We start from the raw sequence: 17,951 nt of genomic DNA on the forward strand, positions 1-17,951 counted from the left end.
GTTCTCAGGGCACCACAAAAATGCAGCGGGGAGCGGGGAGGAAAGTCCAGAGCACTGGCCGCGTCTTTGAGCAGGACAGAGAATCCGCAGCGCAGGGCATGAACCATCTGGATTAACGTCCCGGCTGTCCCCTGGGTCCCACAGACCCAAAAGAGAAGTCACGAAGCACAAAGCCAGTGAACAGCGGAAGGGGAAGCCTGGGCGGTGGCCTGGGGCCACGTCTAGAGGCAGCAGGGGGTGGGGTGGGGGGCGGTGTATGCACCTCAGACACGAATGGAGCCAGGATGCCTCCCCTGTCCTACAGGCAGAGGCCCAGGCAGCTGGGACGTCGGGGGGGGGGGGGGGGTTGCGGAGCTGAATTCCTGAAAGGACTGGGCTCCACCGGTATCCGGTAGCCGGGATGCAGGCGTGGGCTGGAAGTCCAGAGCACCGGTCAACAGTTTCCGGAAAGCCGATCTACTTTGCACCACTCTTGGTGAGTTCAAGAGCTACATAGTTCCCTTGGAGAAAGCCGGAGGAGGGGGTGGGGGGGCTCACGGTGGGCGTGGCCCAAGGCCCCACCTTGAAGGCGGACCCAGGGTCCTGCCAGCCGGTCCTGCCGCTGGATCAGGCGGTAGCCGGACTACAAGTGTGTCCTCAGAGCCCGGGACCGCAGGAGAGCCGGTGTGAGACCGCTGTCCAACTCCCCTGGACCGAGCCGCGAGTGAGAGTGGGGGGTCGAGATCCTTCTCAACTTCCTCTGCCCTTTCCCCAGGGAGATTTAGCTCTGCCTTTGACTGTTGGGTTCTTCCCTTCCCTCTGTCACTGGCTTTCTCTCCTTTTCCTCTAAGTGCCAACCTATCCTGCCCCTCTGCCTCTATGTTGTCTTTTATTTACTGTCTCTTCCTGTTTTTCTCTCTCATCGATCTCAGTTCTTCTGATCTATATCTCCCTTGCTACAAATTATCCCCGTCCTACCCCTTTTTCTGCCCGCCTCTTTCTCTCTTCCTTTCTCCTCTGCCCTTCTTCCCGTATCCCTAGAAAAAATTCAAGTCCGCCTTGAATTTTTTTCCTCCTAGGTTGACTTTTCGGGCCACAATTATTTTCAATCATTCATCCATCTATTCACTAATCCTGGGTTGCTTATTCTCATCCAGGGCTTGTGATCCTTTCTCCAGCAGATTGTCTCTAAAGGTCTGGGCATGTAACTTGTTCAGTGCCTGTTGTGGAGAAAATACACAATTATAAATCTCTGAATTTTCAGGTTAACTTAAAGAAATACTTGGCTTTAAGGACAAGGCATTGATTTAATCCTTTTCTTGACATTTCCTTTAGTAATAGGCACAGACAGCACCTCATTAAACTAAAACTTGCACGAACATTTAGGGGACGTTGACACTCACACCATCTTTGTGTGGAGGCTGTACAAGGCCAGGCAGGGGAGCTCTTGGATTCAGAGCTCAGTTGGAGAGAGACAATAGTGAAGCCAGGGCTTTGCATGTGAAATATTTCGATGAAAGTTGAAATAAAGAATTCACTGTGTATTTTAAAAATATATACTGTCAGTGCTGCCGATGTGCAGAAATTAAGTTACATAATTAATGTTGACCAAGACAGATATTTTATAGCAATTATTATGGCATTTGAAATTACTATTTTTGTGTACATTAGGTAGGTCTATGGTAAAATATTTTTTAATTTACTTTTTTATTTAATTAAAAAACTAAATTAACTGTTCAAGTACAGTTTTATGTCTTTTACTCCCATCCCAGCCCACCCCCCCAGTGCTCCCCACCTCCCTCCCATTTCCAACTTCCTTAGTTTTTGTCCATGTGTCCTTTATACTTGTTCCTGTGAGTCCTTCCCCTTGTCCCCTGAAATTCCCTCCCCTCTCTTCTCTTGTCACTGTTAACCTGTTCTCTATTTCAGTGTATTTGCCTATATTTTGCTTGCTTGTTTGTTTTGTTGTTTAGGTTCCTGTTAAAGTTGAGATCATATGGTATTTGTCTTTCACCACCTGGCTTATTTCACTCAGCATAATGCTTTCCAGTTCTACCCATGCTGTTGCAAAGGGTAGGAGCTCCTTCTTTCTTTCTGCTCCATAGTATTCCATTGTGAAAATGTACCATAGTTTTTGGATCCATTCATTTACTGCTGGGCACCTAGGTTGCTTCCAACTCTTGGCTATTGTAAATTGTGCTGCTATGAACATTGGGGTGCATAGGTTCTTTTGGACTGGTGTTTCAGGGTTCTTAGGATATACTCCTAGCAGTGGAATTGCTGGGTTAAAAGGCATATTCATTTTTAGTTTTCTTAGAAAATTCCATACTGTTTTCCATAGTGGTTACACCAGTCTGCAGTCCCACCAACAGTGCACTAGGGTCCCCTTTTCCCCACAACCTCTCCAACACTTGTTTGTTGCTTTGTTTATGATGGCCATTCTGACTGGTGTAAAGTGGTATCTCATTGTGGTTTTAATTTGCATCTCTCTGATAGCTAGTGATATTGAACATTTTTTCATGTGTCTCTGGATCCTCTGTATGTCCTCCTTGGAGAAGTGTCTGTTCAAGTCCTTTGCCCATTTTTTAACTGGGTTGCTTGTCTTCTTAGAGTGAAGTTGTGTAAGTTCTTTGTATATTTTGGAGATTAAACCTTTGTCTAAGGTATCATTGGCAAATATGTTTTCCCATACAGTTGGTTCTCTTTTTATCTTAATACTGTTTTCTTTAGCCATGCAGAAGCTTATTATTTTGATGAGATCTCATTTGTTTATTCTTTCCTTTATGTCTTTTGCTCTAGGGGACATATCAGTAAAAATGTTGCTGCATGAAATATGTGAGATTTTCCTGCCTATGTTCTCCTCTAAAACTTTAATGGTGTCACAGCTTATATTTAAGTCTTTTATCTACTTGAATTTATTTTGGTGTATGGTGTAAGTTGGTGCTCAAGTTTTATGTTTTTGCACCCAGCTGTCCAGTTCTTCCAACACCATTTGTTGAAGAGGATATTTTTCTCCATTTTATGTTACTGGCCCCTTTGTCGAATATTAATTGCCTGTAGAGACTTGGGTTTATTTGTGGGCTCTCTGTTCTGTTCCATTGGTCTATGTGCCTGTTTTTATGCCAGTACCAGGCTCTTTTGATTACAGTGGCATTGTAATACAGTTAGGGATCAGGTATTGTGATCCCTCCTACTTTGTTCTTTTTTTCTCAACATTGCAGCTGCTATTTGGGGTCATTTATGGTTCCATATAAATTTTTGAAGTGTTTGTTCTATGTCTGTGAAATATGCCATTGGTACTTTAATAGGTATTGCATTTAATCTGTAAATTGCTTTGGGTAGTATGGACATTTTGATGATCTTAATTCTTCCAATCCATGAACACAGTGTATGTTTCCATTTGTTTGTGTCTTCCTTGATATCTTTCTTCAGTGTTGTGTAGCTTTCTGTATACAGGTCTTTTACCTCCTTGGTTAGGTTTATTCCCAGATACTTTATTTTTCTTTTTGCTCTATCAAATAAATTTTTTATCTTAAATCTGCTTCTGCTATTTCATTGTTAGTATACAAAAATGCCTTTGATTTCTGGATATTGACTTTGTATCCCACTGTTTTGCCAAATTCATTTATTAGGTCGAGCAGTTTTTTAGTGGAGTCTGTAGGATTTTCCATGTACACTATCATGTCATCTGCAAACAATGACAGTTTTGTTTCCTCCTTTCTGATTTGGATGCCTTTTATTTCCTTTCCTTGTCTGATTGCTGTGGCTAAAACTTTCAATACTATGTTGAATAGAAGTGGTGAAAGTGGACAACCTTGTCTTGTTCCTGCTCTTAGTGGAAAAGATTTTAGTTTTTGCCCATTGAATATGATGTTGGCTCTAGGTCTCTCATATATGGCCTTTATTATATTGAGGAATGCTCCCTCTATTCCCACTTTGCTGAGTGTTTTTATTATAAATTGGTGTTGTACCTTATGAAAAGGTTTTTCTGCATCTATTGATATGATTTGTGGTTTTTGTCTTTGCTTTTGTTTATGTGATGTATTACATTTACTGATTTGCGAATATTGAACCATTCTTGCATCCCTGGGATGAATCCCACTTGGTCATGGTGTATGATCTTTTTGATGTATTGTTAGATGCGGTTTGCCAGTATTTTGTTGATGATTTTAGTGTCTATGGTCATCAGCAATATTGGCTTTAAGTTTTCTTTCTTTGTTGTGTCTCTATCTGGTTTTGGGATTAGGATGATGCTGGCTTCATAAAAAGAGTTTGGGAGTTTTCCATCATTTTGGATTATTTGGAATAGTCTGTGACGAATAGGGTTTAGCTCTTCCTTAAATGCTTTGTAAAATTCTTCTGTGAAACCATCTGGTTCAGGGCTTTTGTGTCATGGGAGTTGTTTTATTACTGCTTCAATTTCATCTTCTGTTATTGGTCTGTTCAGGCTTTCTGGTTCTTCTTCACTGAGTTTTGGAAGATTATATTTTTCTAGAAATGTGTTCGTTTCACCTAGGTTTTCAAATTTCTTGGCATACAGTTATTCATAGTACTTTCTTACAATCCCTTCTATTTCTGTGGTATCAGTTGTAATCTCTCCTCTTTCATTTCTGATTGTGTTTATTTGGGTCCTCTCTCTTCTTTACTTGATGAGCCTGCTTAATGGCTTGTCTATTTTGTTTATCTTTTCAAAAAAAAACCAGCTCCTGGATTCATTGATCCTTAGAATTGTGCTTTTAGTCTCTATGTCATTTAATTCTGCTCTGATCTTGGTAATTTCCTTTATTCTACTTGCTCTGGGCTGTTGTTGTTCCTTGAGTTCTTGTATGCATAAGGTTAGGTTGTTTGTTTGAAATGTTTCTATCTGTTTTAGATAGGCCTGTTTTGCTGTGAACTTTCCTCTCAGGACTGCCTTTGCTGTGACCCATAAGTTTTGGGTTGTTGTGAGTTCATTTTTATTTGTTTCCAGAAACTTTCTGATTTTTTTTTCCTAATTCCATTTTTGACCCATTTGTTGTTTAATAGCATGCCATTCAATCTCCATGATTTTGAGTGTTTTGGGTTTTTTCTTTTGGAGTTGGTTTCCAATTTCAGTCCCTTGTGGTCTGATAAAATGCTTGGTATGATTTCAGTTTTCTTGAATTGGTTGAGGCTTGCTTGTTTTGTGTCCTATCATGTGGTCTCTCTTTGGAAATGTTCCATGTGCATTTGAAAAGAACGTGTATTTAGCTTCTTTGGGATAAAGGTCTCTCTATATATATCTGTTAATTCCATTTCATATAGGGCATTGTTCAACACCACAATGTCTTTGTTGATATTTTGTTTGGAAGATGTGTGCATTTTTGACAGTGGGATGTTAAAATCCCCCACTATAATTTGTTGCTGTCTGTATCTTTCTTGAAGTTCTCTAAGAACTTCTTTATATATTTTGGTGCTCCTATGTTTGGTGCATATATATTTACAATGTTTATGTCTTCTTGGTGGATTCTTCCCTTGAGTATTATGAAGTGACCTTCTGGGTATCTCTTTACGGTCCTATTTTTGAAGTCTGTTTTGTGTGATATGAGTATGGCTACCCTGGCTTTCTCTTCTTGTCCGTTTGCTTGGAAAATTTGTTTCCAACCCTTCACTTTTAGTCTGTGTAGGTCTTTTGTCCTGAGGTGGGTCCCTTGTAGGCAGCATATGTGTGGGTCATGCTTTTTTATCCATTTCAGCTATTCTATGTATTTTGATTGGCTTATTTAATCCATTTATGTTTAATGTTATTAATGATAGGTACTTATTCATTGCCATTTTTGTACCTGTGTTCCTCTCTGTCTCTCTCTTTTCCTTCCTTTTCTTAAAGCAGTCCTTTTAGCATCTCTTGCAGAGCTGTTTTGGTGGAGGCATATTCTTCTAGACTTCTTTTGTCTTGGAAGCTCTTTATTTGGCCTTCTATCTTGATTGAGAGCCTTGCTTGGTAAAGTATCCTTGCTTGCAGGTCTCTGGTTCTCATTACTTGGAATATTTCTTGGCATTTTCTTCTTGCTTGGAACGTTTCCATTGAGAAGTCAGTAGCTAACCTTATTGGTGCTCTCTTGTATGTTACTTCGTTTTTTTCCCATAGCTGCCTTTAAGGTTCTCTCTTTATCTTGGAATTTTGCCATTTTAATTATGGTGTGTCTTGAAGTGAGCCTCTTTGGGTTCCTCTTGATTGGGACTCTCTGTGATTCCTGGATTTGTTTGACTTTTTCTCTCATCAAATTAGGGAAGTTTTCCCTCCTTACTTTTTGAAATAGGTTTTCTATTCCTTGTTCTTCTTTTCCTTCTGGTATATTTATTATTCATATATTATTACATTTCATATTTTCTTGCATTTCTCTTAATCCCTCTTAATTCTTTCTGAGCCTCTTTTCCTTTTCTAGCTCTTTCTGGGTGTTTTTTTCTACTTTGTCTTCCAATTCACTGATCCAGTCTTTTGCTTCATGGATCCTGCTTTTGATTCCTTCTACTGTGTTCTCCAGTTCAGAAATTGTATTCTTCATTTCCTCTTGGCCCTTGCTGGTAGATTCTATTTCCTTTTTCATATTCATATATTTTGTAGTGAATTCCTTGTAGTTTCCCTGTACTTTCTGGTAATTCTCTGTGAGCTCATTGAGCTTCCTGATAAGCATTGCCTTGAACTTAGTATCTGATAGATGACTTGCCTCTATTTCATCTAACATTCCTTCTATTCCTTCCATTTGGGGATTGTTTCTTTGTCTTCTTATTATTTGTGAGACTCTTCATGTTAGCCTCAGCTTCTTAAATTGATCTGTTCTGACTCTCTGGGTTTATGGTGTGAACTTCTGTGGTAGAATATCTGTGAAATTTAGTGGTGCAGTCTCCTTTGGGTATCCTAGTTTTCTCTGTTTCCACCTAGTCTTTTTTTGTGTGTGTGTGATCAGTTGGAGGGGGAGGCAAAATGATTTATGACAGTGGGAGAGTATATTTTGATATTTACAGTCACAGCCGGTAGAGAAGAGATAGAAGATCTTTAGGCTATATATAGTGTTAACCATAATCTTCAACTCAACTTGCCATTTTTAAGATAGGATGGACAAAATATAAGTCCCTTGTTTGGGAGGGAATGTTTCTGTGTTGGATCTAGGAAGCAGTGAGGTTGTGGGGGGTGAGATTCTGAGGTAAGGTGAGAGTAAAGGATAATAAATAGGTTTAGTGTGTGAGAGAATAGAGTTAACCACTACAGTAATAGAGTTCTGGAAACTGTGAAGTGTGCTAAGATGTGTCAGATGTGTTGTGGAGTATTTACAGTTGTATAGAATAGCTATTATTTACAATAATATTGGAGCAACAATCATATGACAGACTCTATGTGATCTAGATAACATGAATACGGGGTATAGAACTTTGGGTAGTGTGCTAAATGAAAACAAGTGGTGTGAAGTATGGAAAATTAGCAATACACTGTGGAGGAAAGAACAGGGGAAACCTGTCAAATGATACAATATAATCAGCCAAGGCTAAGAAGCCTATATAAAAAGAGGAGGAATACAAAGATACTATTAAAATATAAAATAAGTGAGAATAATGAAGTAATAATAATAATACAAATATGCAGCAACTTGTGGCTTCTCTGCTATAGCAAAGTGAAACTTGTCTCTCTGTCTCTACAGTTGGGATGGCCCCTCTTTGGGTCTAACTCTGGTCTTTTCACATTTCCAAGTTGTTTGTGTCACTTGTGGGTAAGAAAAAAAAAAGGAAGGAGAAGGGAGAGGGAGAAAGAATCGATAATTTTGGAAAGAAAGGAAGAAGGAATAAAACAGGAAAGAAAAAGGAGAGGAAGAAAGCATTGAGAGATAAAACAATAATAAAATTAAAAAGATAAAAGATTACTTAAAAAAAAAATCTCTTGTTGGTTTCAAGTTGGCCAAACCATTTTTTTCTGGCTGCAGCAGGCTAAGGGGAAATTTATGTGGTCTTTCTCTGAGCACTCTCCCAAAAACTAACTTTGAGCCTCTCCTCAGCACCCCATGAAGGGGATCTAGGTCCTCTTCAAAGCACTTTCCCTGGGGGTCCTCCCTGTGGGCTGGGGTGTAGGGGCACACATGTGCACGCCCGCCAGGCTGCCTGGGTCCTGTGGAATCTGGCACGACCCTTTCCAGTTCTGTGGGAAAACACACAGGCTTCTGCCCAGCTCCCCAAGGGCTGGGTGGGGAGCCGGCCAATGGGCTGTTGCAGAAGAATCCTTCAGTTTACTTTCCAAAAAATTTCTCCTTAAGAAAGCCTGCCTCTCAGCACAACCTAATCCCCCAGCCAGACTGGTGACTATCGGAGTCAGAGCCTGACACTGTGCCTCTAAATTCTCCTGAGCTGGCGACCACAGAGTCCTTGGTTGATCAAGGCCCTTTGTCCTTATCACCCTCTCTGTAAACTCAAGCAAACAGATCTCTCCACAGTGTTGCCCAACCTTGCTTGGCTGAGGAGGGAGGGAACTTATGACCCAGCTCTCTCCCAAGGACCCTTCGGCAGGTCCAGGGCTCCCAAAGAGTCTGTGGTAAAATCACTGGGTGCTGGGCACTGACTGAGGCTGCTGATGCTCCTGTCTTTGCTCTGGTCCCTGAGACCCTACTGTCCTGCAGCCGTCTCCTTACCACCTGGTTTTTCAGTGTCTATTATGATTTCTGGTTTCTTATTTTCATATATGCTGGGGAACTGTTGGCTGTTTGCGCAGTTCCTCCGTAGATCCACCAGGATTTTCTCCCATGTGTATGGGGAAATGGAATGTGCTCCGTCCTAGTCCGTTGCCATCTTCCTATCTATGGGAAATATTTCTTAACATCATACATTGTCCTAGACACTTTCTAAATGAAGAAATCTAGATGAATAAATCTGAGCCATTTTAAGGAATAAAATAGAAGTATTGAATATCAAAACATTTTTGCTTTTTGTTACAAATTTAATTTTATCAGAGACATGATTCAATTATTTAATGATATTTTTAGAACATATGTTCAAACACATGTATACTTAAACTACATATGTGTGTATACACACTAAACTGTAAGGAGAAAAGTTGTTTGTTTTAAAGCTATTAATTACCATATAACATTTGAAGATTTGGGTTTTTATAAATAATAGAACCTGTCTTTTTAGTTTATTGTTATTTTTAATAACAATTCAGCTATTTAACTTCAGTTGATATAGGTAAGAGAATTTATTAGTAGATAAGTCACATGGAAGTGAGCAGAAATTAAATATAATAAAAGAGGATTGAAGTATGTTTATTGAAATAATCTTTCATTTTAGATCTAAGAATGTTGAACAAATTCATATGCATATGTATGGAACTTTGATTTGGAAGACTATTTTATTGATTGGACAGTCAATTTGTTTCCTAAGTTGTTTTAACCACTGACTTCCAATGTGTTAGAATTCTGGGGTGGGGTGGGTGAAATGGATGCTTTTCAAATGATTTTGATTATCATGTGTGCTTTGCTTAGATTTCTCTTTCAGAAACCCATGAGGTGGCAACTTTTCTTTAAAACAGATAACTACACCATTTTTTTTAAATTCAAGATTAAATCTTTAAAATGAAATACTTTAATTTTTTTTCTTTAAGTAGGCTGTAATTATCCTTTCTAGTAGATGACACTATTGTTGGCATCAGGTAGAGTCTGACTGGGAAATCTGATGTACAACCATGGATTTTTTCCCCTGAAGGAAGCCAGTGGAATTGGTCCTCATGGCCAAGTTAGGTCTCTGCCTGACCTTATTATGGGTCTGATGGCTGGCTGCATCCTGGGAATGCTGCATTTAGTTTTACTTGAACACAGCAGGCATTGATACTGGAGGGGTATAGGCATAGCTGGACATGGAGCCTCATGGAAGCTGGCCTGGAAGTCTCTCTCTCCTAGCTCCATGGCACCACCAGTCAGCCTCCAGGGAGCCTGGATAACTCTTTGGTTTTTAATTTTCTCAGGGTTCCAGTGTTAGAAGATGCCAAGAAAACATGTGTGTTTCTCTTCTCAGGAAAACCCAGGATCTCACAATCCATAGTTAGAACCAAAGTTTCAGAGTTTAGGGAACGAAAGTAGCACAGCAGATATTTTCTGTGCTCATTTGTTTTAGCTGAAAAGGAAGGCAAACACAGGAAGGCACTGTGGGGCCATGTAGATAGTGTCACTGAGTAGAATCTAGTTTCTGAGCTGCAGCTTGGGACTACTGGAGGCTAGTTAGCTGACTCAGGGTGAAGAGTATCTTTACAGATCTCAGGAAAATTGAGGTCATCCAGTTATTTGCTATCAGATCTTTTTTCTGTAAATGGAGTATAGGACAAGGAAAGTGCCAGCCATTTGGTCATTCATTAAACACCACTGTGCACTAGTCCCTGGATGCATGGGAATAGAGGGAAGGTGGCCATGACTTTGACTCTGACCCTTTGCGCTAGCATGATAATTGATTAATTGATACTACCTAACATTTATTGATTGAGCTAGGCTCTTTAGCACTTAGTTATATTAATCCATCTACTTTTCATAAATATCTAATAAAGTGGGCACCAAGGTGATCCTTTTTTGAAAATGGGAAACACAGGCAGAGAGAAGATCAGCACCTTGCCCAGGGTGACCAGTTGGTAAGAGCAGATTAAGCATCTGACCCAAGAGCTTGTGCACTTCTATGTAATAAAAGGCTTGATGATTACATAGGATAGCCTGGTTATGGCATGAAAAGGAAAGTAATATGGGAGAATGTGTCAAGTGCTTCCTAGATAAGGAATGATCCAAATCTTCAGTCAATACCTTGAGAATAGGTAACAAACAAACATGTGCTTTTAACACCATGGGGTGGGTGAGGCTTCATTTCATATAATGTAGCACTTCCCCCGTTGGTCAGTAGAATCCTGGTTTGTGGCCCAGTAACTTTGGGAGCCCAAGGGAGAAGCATTCCCATGGTAGGGAAGGCTGGATGTAGTCAGAAACCTTGTGGACTTGGAATCTCAGTTTCAGAGATCATCATTAAGTAATCCCATGATCTAAAGGCTCAGAAATTGTTGAAGAGTTTGAGACTGAAATCAATTTCTTTTCATTGGAACAACATAGGTGGTACTGAAAGATGTCTGTGTGGCTCAGAGAATGTGTTACTGAGTTCAGATGGAAAGAACTGAGGAGAACAAGAAAAACCCCCTCTCAGGACACACAGGACAGAGAGTGATGATGACCAGTAAATAATAGCACAAGTTGAGATTCTAGAATAAATTGAGCTTATTGAAGAGAGCAGAGGACAACAAGGTGTTCATTAATATTTGTAGAGGGCAAGGAGAATAAGGGCTGCATAGACCCCTGGCTGCCAGGGCAGCTGGTGTCTGTGGAAGGTGAAAGAGGAAGGAGCAGCTTCGCTATGCCCTGGGACAGAGAACCATCCCCTAGCTTCAAAGGACACTGGTAGGTATAAGTAGGAAAGGAGAAGTGAGACAGTGCATGTGGCCTGTGCATTTGGTCTTCCGTCCCTGAACTCACTGGCCAGGGCATGGAGTGACCCCAGAGATGATGTTCACATATCTGCAAAGGTCCTCTAGGTACATGATAGAGGTGCAGGTAGCTTGGAGCTGGATGAGACTCCAAGTGTATTGCTGACCTTGGAAAAGAGCCTCAGAGTCTACCATTAAGAAGAGTTGAGCATCAGAAGTTGGCAGGGGCTCACTGGGGAGAAGCCATGTCAGACTCACATCATTTTCCATTTTGAGAAGCTTGGATCGGGTGATTGTTGCAGACAGAGTGGACTGAGATTAGATGGGACTGCAAACAGAGTATTGTGGATATTTTTTGCACTTGCCAGAGTAACTTTACTCCAGTAGTGATGATGCTCTACTGTGAGAGTTAGTGACCCTCAGGAAGATTGGGAGTCATGCCAAAAGTCAGTATCTTTATTTGCTCCTTTTCTTCTCCCTTTTTCCTGCTCTTCCTCCTCCTCCTCCTCATTATTATTTTATATTATGTCATTTTCTTGTCTTCTTTCTTCCCCTTATCATTATTGAAATTTGTCTTGCAGCATTGATGGAGGGTGAAGTTAGATGGATATCTAACAGAGCAGTTAGCAGAATCCAGATCCACAGTGTCTCAAAAAGCTGAAATGCAGTGCTGAGTTTAGCAACATGGTATTTGACAGATTGAGGATGATTGCACTTGGGTTGAGACATGCAACTTCCCTTACATGGGTCTTGTGAAAATGCCTTGAAGTAAGGCGATTAAGCCTAAGGCATATAGATACTTAAGTAGTCGATAAACAGTGATTTCTATTCTTAGGTCATAAAGGAGCCTGGTAACAAATATTCTATCCTGTAGTAAGACTACATATCCAAAAGTTCAGTGATGAAAAGAGGGTCGCATCTGTGGCTAAGGGCACTCTGTACAGTCCTGGCAACAGTGTCCACACAGCTGTGGTTAGCAGAGATTGTCTGAGTTGTGAAGGCAGCCCACTGGGGCTCTCTACAGAGAGATGTTGGGGTGCAGCATAACCAGGAGGACAGCAAGGAGGCTCTTGTCCAGGCTTGTGAAGTATATCTACATGATAGTTTTAAAATATCATCTAGCCCTGGTTGGGGTAGCTCAGTGGATTGAGCACGGGCCTGTGAAGCAAAGGGTCGCTGGTTCGATTCCCAGTCAGGGCACATGCCTAGGTTTCAGGCCAGGTCCCCAGTGGGGGACACATGAGAGGCAACCACACATTGCTGTTTCTCTCCCACTCTTTCTCCTTCCCTTCCACTCTCTCTAAAAATAAATAAAGTATTTAAAAAAATAAAATAAAATATCATCTAGAGAACTGCCTGAGAGAAAGAGAAAGAAGGGGATGCAGAGATGTATGTGTGTGTGTGTGTGTGTGTGTGTGTTATATGTGTATTTGAGTATGAGTGTAAGTGTATGTGTGAATGTATGAGTGTGAGTGTATGTAAATGTGTGTATATTTGTATATGTGTGAGGGTATGAATATACACAAGTATGTGGTTTTTTTTGTTTAATTCTCACCCAAAGATATTTTTTATTGATTTTAGAGAGAGAAGGCTGAAGAGAGAAAGAGAGAGAGAAATATTGAGGTGAGAGAGAAACATCGATCAGTTGTCTTCCATATGTACCCCAGTAGGGGATCGAGTCCACAACCTAGGTATGTGCCCTGGCTGGCAATGGGACCTGCAACCATTTTGGTGCTTGAAATGATGCTCCAAGTAAAATGAGCCACTCTGCCAGGGCCTGGGCATCTGTTTCTTTGTAGAGCTCATGGGAAGCACAGCAATAAAGCTTTAAGCCTATCAGTTACTTTTTGAGAAATGGAGAGATTTGGCTTCACCCCAATTAGAGTCATGCACTGATAGATTTGGGAAGGATTGTGGAAATAATTTAGCTCAACCCTAGTTTGTAGATGAGAAATTGAGGCTGAGAGAGGTGGATAGTCAGTTCAGGGGAACTCAGTAATGTGCTGATATGGCTGCCTCTGCTTCTTCAAGAAACATTGGCTAGCACTAATCTCTGATGTCAATGGCATCCTTTTTGAAGAATTAGTTTGGAAGGTATGTTAAGAAAGTCTCAGATCCTCCTGGAAGCACAGTTTGGACTTGGTGCTTACTACCAGGGCACTGTGAGGGTGACATGGGTAGTTCAATTAAGGCAGGCTTTGGGGACACACTTTAGGGTTTCTGATGTGGACTCTTGCCAGCAGTGTCCGCGGTGTTGTGGATGAGATGAAACAAATCCACATGGACTACCAAAGTCTTGTGGAGGAAAAGGGATGACTTGGCCACTCTCTCAAAGCACCTCCATACTTGCCTTGACAAGCTTTTGATGGCTTTCTGATAGCATACATGAAAGAAGGCTCTCATTCATTATGCTTAGGTTTGCTTTAGTAATTAATTTTTACAGATAACAAAGGAAAGGATGTTATTGATTATTTCCTACAGCTTAACAAGGAAAATATTTTGCAAATGAGTGGGAACAATAAGAGTAATTGCTCTGGTTATACTTCAGTCCTTGGGAGAATTAGCACAGACTTCAGGACGTTACTTTAAAGATATGCAGTAAGCATTTTCTGCTTCAACTCAGGGTGAGGGAGTTTTAGCAAGAACAAGTTTCAAAGCAGCCCAGGTACAACTCAGACCTGATATCCCATGGGAAAGCTGATCTGTGGGTTTGGTGTCCTGTGTGCCACCACATACCTATGGGTTTTCCAATAGGGCTGGGCTACATTCGCCATTGCCAGGCAGATCAGTTCCCTATAGTTTTCAACACCAGCTGCACCTCCTACCGACAGGAGACATTGGGCAGGGTGTGTAGCTTTCCAAAACTTGTGTCCTACCATCTGTGAAAAAGGGCAAAGATGGAAGGAGGTAACATATGCAAAATACCCATCACAGACTCCTGCCACTGAGATAGAGGGAAGGCAGGGTGTCTGGGCTTCCTTCTCTATGTGGGGCAGGCAGCAGGACTAGCAGAAAGAGCTGATATGAGCACACATGGTATTTGTACATAAAAAGCCCATGGAGATACCTGTGAAGAAGCTCAGCCACCTACTCCTTACGGTCTTTATGGGCCTGGGAATAAATATTTTCTAATGATGAAAACTTGGAGCACTCAGTCAACTGTGGCCTAGCAGTACTACTCACCAGCTGAGGTGGGGTTCTTGAAGATGGGTTTCCCAATTTCTAAAACTTGCTGATGGATCTGATTACGGAAAGGCAGGAATGAATGCCTCCCCAGCAGGGCTGATGGCACCCTCTTCCCCTTGATGCCACCCTCACAAATGGCCACTATATATCTCTCCTTGAAGCCTCAAGAGCAAAATGGAAGCTTGGTTACCTTAGTATGTCCAGCAGGTGGGCACAGAGGACAGTTGACAGTTACCAGGGGAGCCGAAAGAAATAAAGTGGATTCATGTGTGAGAACCAAGTGTTTTCACTTCCAGCAAGCAGAGACAGGAGAGACCCTCACTTGTTCCTAGGGTAGGGCCAAGTAGAGAGGTGGCTGCCCCCTGTACCCCGTGCCCCAGGTGTGGGGTATAAGGGGCAGCCAGGCACAGCCCCAGACCCACCCTGTCATGCCTAGATATTTATTGCTTCAGCTTCCATCTCTCCACACATGTTTACCTGCAGGGGCTCCTGTCCCCAGGTGCCTAAAGTTCTTGGCACTTCTAAAGATTCAGGGAGGAAATTGGCATGCTGTGTAGCAAGGAATGCAAACTTCCCTAAATTAGCATCCAAACATGTTAGAGCTGTCAACAGAATCAGAACTGGCTGGTTGATATGTGCTCCATTAATACAGCAGCTACTGCCTAGACGTTGACAGGTATGGAGAGAGTAGTGAGCCATGCCTCTGGGTGGCAACATTGTACAGTGTGGTCATTCCTCCCTAATGGAGTCCTGGAGGTGAAAGCATGTGGTATAGAACTCTGGGACAGGGTGAGTTGTGGCATCTATAGTAGTCAGGGTTCTCTGAATGCAAACAACAAGTGAAGAGCACCTCTCTCACTGCCTGCTGCTTCCTCTCTCTGCAGAGTCCTATGGTCCAAGTGTTGCTGGCCCAACCAGCAGGGGGTGCTCTCCAATACTGCAGCTCTTACCCAGGCCAAGCCCTCTAGAATGCCAAAGCCCTGAAGACGACAACTGTTGGAGTGTCCACCTTGCTCAGCTGCCCCAGGCCCTGCCAATCAACATGGCTGCTCGGAAGGGGATTCTGCATAGCCCTTCATCTGAAAATAGTCAGTGGCTTAGTGAACCCAAGCAAAGTGAGGGCTGCGAGCCAATGCAGCTGGACAAAGCAAACTTCCCGGACTCCCAGGGTGCCATCAGTAGGAGTGGCCAGGATGAGACCAGTGTGGAGCTGGCACTGGTAACACCCCCAGGGAAGGTTAGATTGGGAAAGTCATTGGCCCAGAAGGTGTGCTGGAAACAGGAGCAGAGCACCTTCCTGGAGGTCTCTCAGCTCAAGAAAAGGCTACAGGGCAGACAAGCCAAAGATAGGGAGCATGGTGCCCTCACAGGCCAGCCTGACCCTCAACAGCTAACCCAGGACATCCCCTGGAAACCAGCTGGCAGTATAGTCTTCTCTGTGCGGCCCAGCAGAGCCCCACAGGAGCAGAGAAGTGCCTTCAGCAAGCCAGCCAGGTATCTATCAGGAAGACCTGGGTCAACCTCTCTTTTTCAGGCAAGCAGACCTGCAGATGCCATGGGGGAGCTGTTGGGACTCATCAAGACTGGAGATTTACCTTGTTGGGGTCAGCTTTCCAATTCTAAGCTTTTTGTGGGTGATTTCTGGAACCCGAAAATGCTGCCACAGAACACTCATCTCTGCAGTGCTTTACTGGGTTCCCCTACACTGTGGCTTAACCATGCCATGAACCAGATACCCACACCCTTGTCATCACCTTCCCCTGCCTCTTGGGCCCTCCTGCCACCCACGTTCCCTTCCCAAGGCTTATCCACCCAGAACTGGTGTGCAAAGTGCAACCTCTCCTTTCATATGACCTCGGACCTGGTTTTTCATATGCGGTCCCACCACAAAAAGGAACATGCAGGGCCTGACCTACATTCTAAGAAGCTGCCAGAAGAGGCACTCACATGCCCCATTTGTCATGAGTATTTCCGGGAACGCCACCATCTCTCTCGGCACATGACTTCTCACAGTTAACAGGTGGCTGTGGAACAAATCTCTAAGTACAGTGTCCACCATTTGGCAAGGGCAAAGAAATGGTTTGCCAGGGCTTCCTTTGAAAAGACAATTTGCAGTTGTCTGTGAGGTTGTCTGCAATGGACTGCCTAGATGAACAGCTCAGTCATAATTAGCAAAAGTGTTTGGTTATGATATGCTTTGAAATAAATAAAGTAATGAAATAAAATTATGCATTTTGCTAACCGAGGATATTGGGGCTACTAGGTGAAGGAGCCAGGGAAACGAGGAAGTGATTGTTCTCAAAGTGATTGTTCTCAACTTTAGCTGCTCGATCGACCATAAGGACAGGGTGCACTTAAAGGAGGTACAGAGCTGATTGTGTTAAGTCAGCTCCTGGAACGCCAAGTGGGGGGGGCGGGTAAAAAGACCACAACCACAGCATGAGGTTTAAGAGCCAATCAGCCATACTATCACGAGCTGTCCACGAGCTCTAGTAACCAGTCCTTGGTCAGATCACGCACCTTGGTATAGCCCCTGAGCCAATAGCTAACTGCCACCTTCTGCTTCTGGAAGTTGCTTGCTTGCTCGCTTCTCTAAGAACCCTAGTCTGTAGGCGTTTGGGGCGACTCTCATTTGCAGCCATTTTGGCACTCGTGTGTCTCCGGAGGCACCCCGAGAGTTCGCCCCTGCGCAGGTAAAACTTTGAAATTTTGGCCAATAAAACACCTCTGACTACCCAGCAGTCTCCGACCCTTCTTGCTCCGGCGAGGGACGGGATGTAACATTTGGAGGCCCTAGCGAGATATAAAATCTAAATTCGGAGACTGGGTGAGCTGCTCGAGCGAACGTAAGTAACAAGGATCCTGTTTTGCAATTAGTTTGGAAGTCTAGACTGTTTGACCCTGAAGTGGTAGGTGAGACGTCACCGCAATACCACCCAGGGGCTCCCGGAAGAGGGGACGCCCTCGGGAGTGGCGACTAGGCCGCTTTGTGTTTAGTTCCACTTTGCGCTGCGCTGCAAGAGAACGCAGGCCTGAGAACCGCGGTTCGCCTGTGTACGAGAGGAGAGTGCATGGTAGGGAGTTGTGGCGTTTGTTTACGTGTTTTGTGTTAGCTCTGGTCATTTCTTTTCTTGTTTCTGAAATCCCTAAGGTTGTCCAGCACTTCAGGATGGGCCAGAATGGATCAGTGCCTAGATCGCCCCTCGACTGTCTATTGAACAACTTTTCTGATTTTCAGAGGCGGGCTAGTGGATACGGTGGGCCTCCGCCCGACCCGGAGTTCCTGCGGACCCTCAGCCAGATTGAGTGGCCAACTTTTGACGTGGGGTGGCCCACC

At 43.0% G+C, this 17,951-nt stretch overlaps 1 protein-coding gene across 3 annotated transcripts; it reads left to right on the plus strand.

Moving 5' to 3' along the window:
- Window positions 1-401: 401 nt before the first annotated feature.
- Window positions 402-17,394, plus strand: ZNF488 (zinc finger protein 488). 3 transcript variants are annotated; one of them, XM_053663817.1, is made up of 2 exons: window positions 402-475; window positions 15,499-17,394. In XM_053663817.1, the coding sequence occupies exon 2, from the start codon at window positions 15,657-15,659 to the stop codon at window positions 16,629-16,631; it is 975 nt and encodes a 324-aa protein (XP_053519792.1). In that variant the 5' UTR covers window positions 402-475; window positions 15,499-15,656; the 3' UTR covers window positions 16,632-17,394. The 3 variants fall into 3 exon arrangements, 2 of the variants coding, with proteins under 2 accessions (XP_053519792.1, XP_053519793.1); XR_008391331.1 differs by lacking the exon at window positions 402-475 and adding an exon at window positions 12,346-13,051 and having other exon boundaries at window positions 15,499-15,575; XM_053663818.1 differs by lacking the exon at window positions 402-475 and adding an exon at window positions 13,110-13,119.
- Window positions 17,395-17,951: the final 557 nt, after the last annotated feature.

Source organism: Artibeus jamaicensis, unplaced genomic scaffold (genome assembly GCF_021234435.1).
Source record: "Artibeus jamaicensis isolate MK-2021 breed Jamaican fruit bat unplaced genomic scaffold, CSHL_Jam_final contig_332, whole genome shotgun sequence".
In the NCBI taxonomy this organism is placed as follows: domain Eukaryota; kingdom Metazoa; phylum Chordata; class Mammalia; order Chiroptera; family Phyllostomidae; genus Artibeus; species Artibeus jamaicensis.

Bases quoted from the DNA above. Each gene is read 5' to 3' on its own strand.
- ZNF488 (XM_053663817.1), top strand. From the start codon at position 15,657: ATGGCTGCTCGGAAGGGGATTCTGCATAGCCCTTCATCTGAAAATAGT.